This window comes from Phoxinus phoxinus (genome assembly GCF_949152265.1).
Source record: "Phoxinus phoxinus genome assembly, chromosome: 9".
Classification (NCBI taxonomy): domain Eukaryota; kingdom Metazoa; phylum Chordata; class Actinopteri; order Cypriniformes; family Leuciscidae; genus Phoxinus; species Phoxinus phoxinus.
Window position 1 is genome coordinate 15,975,820 of NC_136884.1, and position 9,964 is coordinate 15,985,783.

General features: G+C 37.2%; 1 protein-coding gene across 1 annotated transcript in view; it reads right to left on the reverse strand.

The window, feature by feature from the left end:
* Positions 1-15: 15 nt before the first annotated feature.
* itih2 (inter-alpha-trypsin inhibitor heavy chain 2) overlaps positions 16-9,964 on the reverse strand; it is a 13,621-nt gene continuing 3,672 nt past the window's right edge. Inside the window, exons 6-20 of the mRNA XM_079622649.1 lie at positions 8,980-9,142; positions 8,648-8,884; positions 7,990-8,106; positions 6,928-7,096; positions 6,668-6,793; positions 6,374-6,555; positions 5,117-5,302; positions 4,891-5,030; positions 3,248-3,426; positions 2,999-3,157; positions 2,156-2,269; positions 1,865-2,063; positions 906-1,078; positions 702-813; positions 16-400 (exon numbers count right to left, since the gene is read on the reverse strand). Of these exons, the coding sequence (XP_079478775.1) occupies positions 253-400; positions 702-813; positions 906-1,078; positions 1,865-2,063; positions 2,156-2,269; positions 2,999-3,157; positions 3,248-3,426; positions 4,891-5,030; positions 5,117-5,302; positions 6,374-6,555; positions 6,668-6,793; positions 6,928-7,096; positions 7,990-8,106; positions 8,648-8,884; positions 8,980-9,142 (2,404 nt within the window). The 3' untranslated portion in view covers positions 16-252. The remainder of the gene's footprint in view (positions 401-701; positions 814-905; positions 1,079-1,864; positions 2,064-2,155; positions 2,270-2,998; positions 3,158-3,247; positions 3,427-4,890; positions 5,031-5,116; positions 5,303-6,373; positions 6,556-6,667; positions 6,794-6,927; positions 7,097-7,989; positions 8,107-8,647; positions 8,885-8,979; positions 9,143-9,964) is intronic.

The window sequence follows — 9,964 nt, forward strand, 5'->3', positions numbered from 1 at the left end:
AGAAGAAGTCAGAAGTGGAATAAGACATTAAAATTACGTTTAATTGGCTTAATTTATAATTAAGTACAGTTTAATTGGTTGATGTACAGCACTATTTCCCAATGTTTTGTATATATTTTCTTGTAGTATTAAAAACCTTTTTTTCTAAATTGCAACTTTCATGGGGTTCTTATGGCTTATATAAAATAACAGATTTCTACCCATCAGCCTCTTGTTCTCTCTTAGCAACTAGCGCAAGGCACACTCGTGCTCTCAGAGAGCGCTCAGGAAGCTGTCCAGCCGAGGGAGGATATAGCTGGTGTAACTCCCATCAACGAAGCCTTTCCCATTGTTATGGACAAACCAGCAGTAGACGTCTGAACCTCGTTTCTTGTCAAGTCTGTAGTCCTTCTGCCAGCCCCTGATTGATACACATTACAAAACGTTCAAATATGACACGTCCCAAGTAGTGATTGATTTTTTTTAAATTAATTTATGACAAACAGCAGCAGGTTTATTAGGCTGCTGTCACTTTAAGACTTCATTTAACTCATTTAAGACTCTGCTTATGAGGATACATGGCAATAACAGACATTTCGACATCATTTTGTGTTTTTGTCTGTTGAAGTACAAGAGATAAACTCAAATTATGTATTGGCGTGCTGTCTGTGAAATGGCTTCCTGTGGTCATGTTTTGGAAAGATATTTGTATGTATAAGTACCTAGTAACAGCCAGTTTGTTGCCTTTCACTTCCATTATGGCCTCTTTCTTCTTCGGGTCTGCTCCTTCATGCACACCGTACACCTTCACCTCTGGTTCCTGTGCAAACTGACCTGTTCCGAGACGAAAGAAACATTTGTGAGGAAGGAGACCCACACACATGCTGGTGCGTTTTAGTAGTTGTGTGCAACGTCGAGTGACTCACCAATGAGACCATGAACCTTTGCAGAGTATTTGTTGTCGTTGGACATGTAAATGCCCAGGAAGTCGACCTGCACAGGATGCTTCTTCCACACCCGGTGCAAAAGCGCCATCACTGAAATCCTCCCATCAATCATCACGGTAACATGTTGCTCCTTTACTATGGTGACCTTTATCCTGATAAGCAAGAGAAGGCATATATATCCAAATTTAAAGAGATCTGTATTAAACAAAACATCAAATATAAATGTATCTGGTCTTATTTTGCATGCATGTTACTATAAATACTTTTTTTTTTCATTTTTAATAAAAAAAAATAAAAAAAACACTCCTCCTGACATAAACAAGACTGCATAGACAAGAAAAATATCAGCCAATAATATCACATAATCAATTTAGTTTTGAAATATATCAGATTATTAAAGGTAAATGCGTTATGAATGTTCTTGTCTTTTTTTTTTTTTTTTTTAGTCTGGACATATGATACATGGACAGAACCTTGACAAAATTACAATTTTGTTCCTAATATATTTATTGGTGAAGTATTTATTTGTATATTTATTTATTCACATGCCAGATCCTTTTATCAAAATCAACGTGACAAATCTTGTCATCTTAAAAAATGATGGACATATGATACATGGACAGAACCTTCAATTGACAAATATAGAATTGTGTTATCCATACATGCATATAAATGTTGTTATATCTATACTGTGTGCGTGTGTGTGCGTGCGTGTGCGCGTGCGTGTATGTGTGTGTATTTATTTATTTATTTGCCAGATGCTTTTATCTAAATCAATTTACTTTGCATTCAAGGTTAAAAAAATAATGTATTGTACTGCAGTAAAGTTCAGTATCAGTTACTGATTCACATGATTCTTTGTTATAGTCACTGATTCAAGTGATTCATTGTTACAGTCACTGATTCAAGTGATTCATTGAAGGTTTGTATTGTTATACCTGTTTAGCATCAGTTCAGCTGTGACTCCCCAAGAGAAGGAGTGATTGTTCCCGTCTTCCATCAGGTCGATTCTGTCGGTTCCTACTATAACCTGCACACCGTCTGTTTTAGAGTATATGGAGATGGTGCCGAAATATGTGTTTATTTTGTTGTTCTTCTTCTTCTTAGACCCAACCAACTGACCGTTGATTGTGACTCCTGGAAAGAAAAGAAAAAAACACATATGGAATGTGAAACCAATAAAAAAAGAACAAAAAAATCATGTAATGGAAGACACATGTAGAAATGACCTGTCCCGGGATCTGAAACCAGGTTAAGGATGTGTCCAGGTTTGGAGTCAATGTTGAAGCAGATGTCCATGTTGCTTCTGGGTAAGTTAATGATGAAGTGTGGGTCATTCTCCACTGCAGTAAAATCAAAAGGATGAGAGGGATCACAGCAAAAAAAATTAAAGCAAGAGACCCTATGTGAATAGGGTAACAAATGTAGACCCAGTTGATTCATTACATTAAAAATTGCACAAACAAATGTAATTTATAACAAGTTTTTCTTTAAAGTTGTTAAATATGCAAATGTGGTATTATCTAATTAACTATGCACTATCTGAACACTGGATAAAACCAGATTTATAATGTGTGTTTGGTTTGACACATTGTGTTGACAAAGGTTTTTACAGAGGTGGTTATGAATATCTATTTTCATCACTCCAAAAATCAGAAAATATAATGTCAACAGCCAATTTTCACCATGTTTTTAAGAACAGAATGTTGTATAAAATCAGGCAGATGATATATGAACAAAACTCTGTAAAAAAACCTTCAGAATATAGAATAAAACGGTAATGAAAAAAAAAAAAACTTTCCCTTTCAGACGCAAAATAAATAATTTATGGTATCTGTGGCATTATTTAACGCTGAAACAAGCATGCTGCCCTTAACCCATTTTGCGCTTCAACAGTGCAGAGATTGTTGTGCTTCTCTTCTCTAGATTGCGTTGGTCATAATGGAAATGATCTGGCAGCGTCTGTGTTCTTCTCAGTAGACCACCCGCAGAACTTTCCAGTCCCAACTGCACTTTTATGCGATCGCCCCAAGTGTGAAAACCCTAAATATCATTTGACTGTGCTGCATTACCAATAGTGACGTGCTCAGGAAGGATAGCTTCATGTGTTCCGGTTGCTTCTACGGGATTTGAAGCTCCTCCAGGAATTGGATCATCAGTAGGCCGAGCCCACGGAGGATTCTGATAGACTAACTGCTGCACTGGAATTGGTCCCGATAAAGGAGCAGTGGCTAAGAAAAGGAAAAAAAGAGAGAAATAACACTTATAATAATAAATATAACAAAAAAAATGTCCATACTCAAACCATTTGGATTTGGCACCTGAGCAGCAGCCATGTTTGGAGTCTATGGACGAGCCTGCGATCAGTCGTTCTGTCCTCCCCTCGTCTTCACCCTCCACCAGCATGGCAGTGAAAGGGGTCACAAACTGATGCTCCAAAGCCAGGGCCACGATCCGCTGAGTGATCTTACGCTTCCTACCCGCAGAAGGAGCTAGAGAGCTACATGAAAGCAATTCCACAGAGGACTCTTTTCAAAGTCTGATCCCAGACAGCAATATAGTGTCGGCCCAGATCCGGTACACATGGATTCCATACATGAGCGCGGGATCTGGGCCCACACTATATTGCTGTCTGGGATGTTATACACATTGTTAATAAAACTAAAAAAATAAATGTACATGTATAACACTATACTTGGTGTTTTCTTGCCTTGGTATTAAATGATAGAAAACTGGTTATCGCTGCTGCATGAGATTTGCATGCAAATTTGACATATTTCGCTCTTCTGACCGATATAATCAATCTCTCAAATTTTGTATCTTTTGGAAAGTCATAGAAATGCTATAGTGAATTTCGTTCACCACTATAAAGTTTGCCCAACTATGACGACTTCCGCTTTTGAGAACCCTATGATAAAGGGTCCATTAATGGAAATCACTGGGAGAAATTTATATTTAGCATAATGCTAAATATTTAGCATATGTTGTACTTTGGGTGTGCAGTTTTTCTAGTTTGCGTACCTTTTGTAACCACTGTATTATTAAAAGCGAGACTTAGCAAACTGTTACATTTAGGGAAAAATCCAGAATAATTCATATGAAATGGTTTGAAAAGTAAAAAAGAGGAAATCATATCTGAATCACAATGGTTCGACTGCTAAACTGGTTTGGTTTGGTTTTGACATTTACTGTTGAAACAGGAATGTGGGCAGGACATGTCAAAATACTTTTTTTAAAGTCCTCCTGTGAATCAAGCTTTTAATGTTGTTTATATGTCTATGTGTGGACTAATATCATCAATGAGTGGATCTCTGAGCTGGTGTGAGTGAGTGGAGGCGGGGCTAATTTGCATATTCATAGAGCTGGGTATACTAAATACAGCAAGGGTGTAGAGTTACATTCAAGCTATTTTAAGGCATGACTCATTTTTTACAAGGACAAAACTTTAAATATTTCATTTTGGTGATTGAAGATGAGTATTAAGGGATAAAATGATTGACGGGGACTTTAATTTTAAAAAAGCCATCCGCCGTTAGTTTACATCACAGCCTGGCAAAACATGTCCCGCCTTCTTAAATTTTGAACTTCATTCGTTCCCCTTTTGGGAAATAATTTCATGAAATATGAACGAGTTGGTTCTTTCCAATGAACTTGTTGAAACGGTTTGCATATCACACTGAAGGATTCATTTGCGATTTGGAGCGATCCAATTGCAGCTGTTTTTGAGTCAACAACTTCCTGATTCAATTGTCTTCATGTCTGACTCAAAAAGATCCTCCAAGCTTAAGCATGTGCGCGTGAAAAGTAAGTTACTAATACTGATATAAGTATGAAAATGAAAATCAGTATCATTCAGACCTATCATTTGGTCCAACTTCCTGTTTTGACCCATGAGAAAAACATGAAACGCGTATAGAGACATAATGGCCTCAAATCTAACAAAGCTCCTCCTGAAGTCTCTCACCGTTCGGCCAATAGCTGATTGACAGTGATGTAGGCCCACATCTGCCGAGCAAAGCCGGTGAAGGAATGTTGATGTGTGCTGAGCTCAGAGTCCAACTCTAGAATATCCGCCTCTGTTTGAATGTTCATGTCCATGTTGGCCTAGAGAAGAATAACACCATTGCTAAAGATGGCATGAAAACCGAATTTTCAAATCTGAACTGAGACAAATGTGACGTGGGGCTCACAGCAGAGGCGGTGGTGAAGCTCTGCAGCGTTGTGAGGTCCGTCGCTTGGAGTTTTCCAGCCACTATCAGCTCAGAACCACTGAAGAACTTGTCAAAACGATTCTGAGTGACGTTATTCACAGTGTTCTCAGGGAAATGAACGGTGATGGTCCTCAGGAGAGGAGAGGAGACCTGACTGTAGAACGTCTGGAAGAAAAAAAATGAGTGAACAAAAAATACATTTTAAAAAGCTCAAAAAGACTTTGACTCGGATGCTTCTTTTAAGACTCAAATGAGAGCATATAAAAACACCCAGCATATAAAAAAACCAAACTAAGACTATGGGAGAAGTTAGAAACTGTGAACATATTGTGAGAATTTAGAGCTACAAAATGTGTTTGGATATCTCAGAAAATTTGGACTTGGAAGAATTTGAAGAGTTCTTACTCAAAAATCCCTTTTTATTGCACACAATTTATTTATTGTGGGTTTTATGGGGTTTATGGAAAATTGGAGTGAAGTTTACAAAATAAAATGTTAATTAAATATGTTTATTGCAATATATTTTGACACATTTAATTAATTTTATATTATTAATGTCTCATTCTGCTTTGAAATTCATGCAATTAATAATTTTCAATCAATATAATTATTTCATTATATTGACTGACCTAGTTTGTAATTGTAAGAAAAAAAATAATTGCATATATTTTTGTTTTGTAATATCACATACTATGTAAAGACATGTCGTTATAATATAATGGTAACAATGTAAATGTCTTAATACATAAAATATAAATAAATATAAATAATATCAATGAAAATGTTGTACAAGGTGGCACGACCTTTGATGAATTTGATGTTTAACGTATAGTTACGTCATTTTAAACCAATGAGATTTCGTTAACAAGTGCAATACGATATAGAAACCAAGTGATCAATTAAAATTTCCTGTCGCTGTTAGAAAAACGCATTAAAATGGATGAGATGGGCCCCGTCCCAAATGGCACACTTCATATGCACTTGCGGTCTAGTGAACTTACAATGTAGGGTGTTCCATTTGTCTTTTAAGATTTCAGAAGGGTGCATATCGCCCCATTTGCAGCCGATATGCGCCCTTGATGCACATTTTTGCAAATAGTACGGCATTTTTTTCTACCCGACAGTCAAAGCAGCATTACGTCACAAAAGTGTAGACTCGGAGGAAGATAGCAAGGGCTTAGTGTGTCACTTGGGACAGGGCCATGAGATTTATCATGACACTATGTGAAACTGAACCTTTAACTGCTCCGCAGCATCGTGATTGGCAAAAATCCTCTGGGCGACGCCTCTGTTTTCCAATGCAATTCGCTCTAGGAAGTCGAAGTCAACGTCAAAGCCAATACCAAGAGAGAACAGAGAAAAATCCTCCCTCATCGTGCGTTTCACATTTTTCTGAATAGTGCTCAGCTTTATTTCTCCTAAACAGGACGTGAAGAGAGAAACAGTAGATCAATAAAGGACTGCAGGAAACTCTAGTTAATAAAGGTGGACAAACAGAAATTCTCTGGTGTAAATGTGATTTGGTCTTACCCACTGTTGGGTCTCCGTCTGATACCAGGATGATCATTGACACAGAACGAGGGTCGATCAGTCCCTGATTGGACGCTCTCACCAGCATCTGCACTGCTCTCAGTAAAGCTTCATTGATGTTGGTGCCTGAGGACGAATGTTACACGGGTCAGTCACTAATGTTTAAGAAAGTCAAATTATCGCATGTTATAGGGGACAAAAGTTATTTCAATTATAAGCAGTGAAACAAAGCAGAAACTATATTGGAAAGTCTCCCTCGCCTCCATTGGGCTTGATGCTTTGGATGTACTTCTTTGCTTCGTCCACCTGGATGGAGGAAGCTTGGACCAGATCTTCACTCCAGCAACGGACGTTGTGATTGAAATCTATGACGTTGAAGTAGTCATCCATTGACAGATCGTTGAGAATAGCCTTCATCGCCTCCACTGTCTACAAAACAAAAAAATTCTGTTAGGTAACTCTCTCTCTCTCTCTCTCTCTCTCTCTCTCTCTCTCTCTCTCTCTCTTTATTAAGGGTTAAAGTAACATAAAACAGCATAAACTGGGCAAAATTCCTGCTCAAAAGTGTAGTGCGTTATCATGATAATCAAAAGAACTTTTGATAAGCAGTTGGAATTATGCTAAGCTGTTAGATTGCTAACTGAGAACTAACTGAAAACACAAAGAAATGTTAAAGCCACCATGAAATGAAACCAAAATGTACCTCTTTTTTTTTGGAATACCGAACAGAAATGAGTTTTCACAAAGCAAATCTATATAGTTAGCTAATATAGTTTCATGATCACTTTAAAGGGACAGTTCACCCAAAAATGATAGTTACCCTCAAGTTCTTCCAAACCTCTATGAGTTTCTTTCTTCTGCTGAACACATAAGAAGATATTTTGAAGAATAGTTGCCCTCATTGACTTCCATAGTAAAAAAAAAAATCTCCACTATGGAAGTCAATGAGGGCCATCAACTGTTTGGTAACCAACATTCTTCAAAATATCTTCTTATGCGTTCAGCAGCAGAAAGAAACTCATACAGGTTTGGAACAACTTAAGGTGGAGTAAATGATGACAGTTTCCATTTTTGGGTGAACTATCCCATTAAATAAGTGCCCTACAATTTACTTGATGGCCACATGGTGGCAACATGGGAGTTTCTATACAATTAAAAATGCAGTTCTCCACTGATTCCACAAGAAGGCACATCCATACCAAGACTTTTTCAGTAATGGCTCATTCATCACATACTGTATTCAACAAAAACCACATGCTGATGAGAGATTAGATTATATGTATCCTGATATCTACAGGTTACTCAGGTAAACAAATCCATACCTGTTTCATCTTCAGCCCCCACATGCTTCCACTCACATCAATGACAAAAACGATGTTTTTGGAGAGAGGTGAGAGGTCAGACGGAGCAAAGAATTGAACGAAATGACCGTCAGACACCTGAGAAATAGAAATAGTGCATCAACAATGGCACCTGATGAAATCAAGCATACTGTTTTTCATTCGTTCGTTCAGCATATTTGAATATTTCTGAAGGATCATGTGACACTGAAGACTGGAGAAATGATGCTGAAAATTCAGCTTTGTCATCACAGGGATTTAAAATATATAAAAATAGAAGAGAGCTCTTTTAAATTGTATTCTTATTTTACAATATTAATGTTTTTAATGTTTTTTGATAAATAAATAAAATGCAGCCTTGATGAGCATTTTTGAGTCTTACTTTTGATGGATGGTATATATCATTTAATTTTATTCATTTTAATCAAATCTTTACGAAAAAAACGAAATTGTCTAATGTAAAAAAAGAAATCTAATTGAATATATAAAATAGATTGATTAAAAAAATATCACTTGAGAAGTGATAAAAAAAGAACATTTGATTGATATCTGAGACAAGCAACTGGTGAACTGACACCTGATTGTGCGTGTGTGTGTGTGTGTGCAAATATTATCAGTAAAAGTGAATGTAGATCCACACCTGAAGTTCTCCAGCATTGCTCTCTCTCTCCACGTCATATTTCACAGTGAACACGCCATCCACCGCGCTTTCCGTGCAGTTTTCACACTTCCGCTGCTGCTGCACAGTCGGTTTGAACACGACGTGGGCTTTTTCTTTCGTGTGGGTGATTTTAGTCAAATCTGAAAATTGCTCTCCGAGTGTGTTAGGGGCCGTGACAACCTTGATGCCTTTGGGCTCAAATATATAGACGTCAACCTGAAAAAACAAAACACTACACTGGTCAGTTCATGACACAATATATCTGCTTGTGTGTGTGTGTGTGTGCGTGCGTGCGTGCGTGCGTGACTGACCTGCAGCTGTGGAACGAGGCGTCCAGGTTGAATGTGTAAAGTGTGCTGGTAGAAGCCCAGTTTCCTCTGCATCATTTCCTGATAGTGTAACTCAAACTCCACTTTGCTGCCTGGAGGAACATGCACCTCTGTCCTAAAGGTCTCCATTGCTTGAGAGTTAGTCCTTAGAGACAAACAGTCTAAGATATATATATATATATATATATTGACATCGCTGCATCTGAAATCACACACTGTATATTACGTACTACATTTGGTTTAACCAAATGCCTTAAACGCATACCTCGGGTTAGTAGTGACCTGGGACTATTCACTACCCTCCTCCTCATTCATTTTTTTAAAGTTAGCCATCAACCTTATTAGTGTTCCTCAATCAATTCATTATAAACAATAAAACATATACTGTAACAATACATAAAAAATAAATTGTATGAGTCGCCAACAAGACGAATCTTTGATGCCTGAATAAGTGAAATTCACCTTTATTCTATAAGTTGTCAATGTCTGATACACAATGATGAAGTGATGTTACACACTCATAGTTACCGCAGGCAGAAAACAAAACAAATAGGAAGTATCATCAGCAAAACTTGAAAGGGCTCAGAGATTTACTGAACGCACCAGGATAATCAAATAGTGTCACTGTCACTTGATGGTGGATCTGGTGAAATATTGATTTTGAAGATATTGAAAATGGTAGTTTTAAGAATATGTTTGAGATTGCGAATATGAGCAGATGCTGAATGTACATGGGAAATGAGCTTTGATGAGGTTAGTGATGGTATAAAACATCTGCTCAAACTAAATCCTTAAATATGCTTTATTTTATTCCTCTGTAAATGTTATAAAAAACAAATAAAGGCTTGAAATATCTCACTTTGCATGTAATGAGTCTATATAATATATTAGTTTCACCATTTAAGTTGAATTACTTTTGTTGAATAAACAAATTTTCCGAGTTTCACCTGTATATAGCCAGTACAGT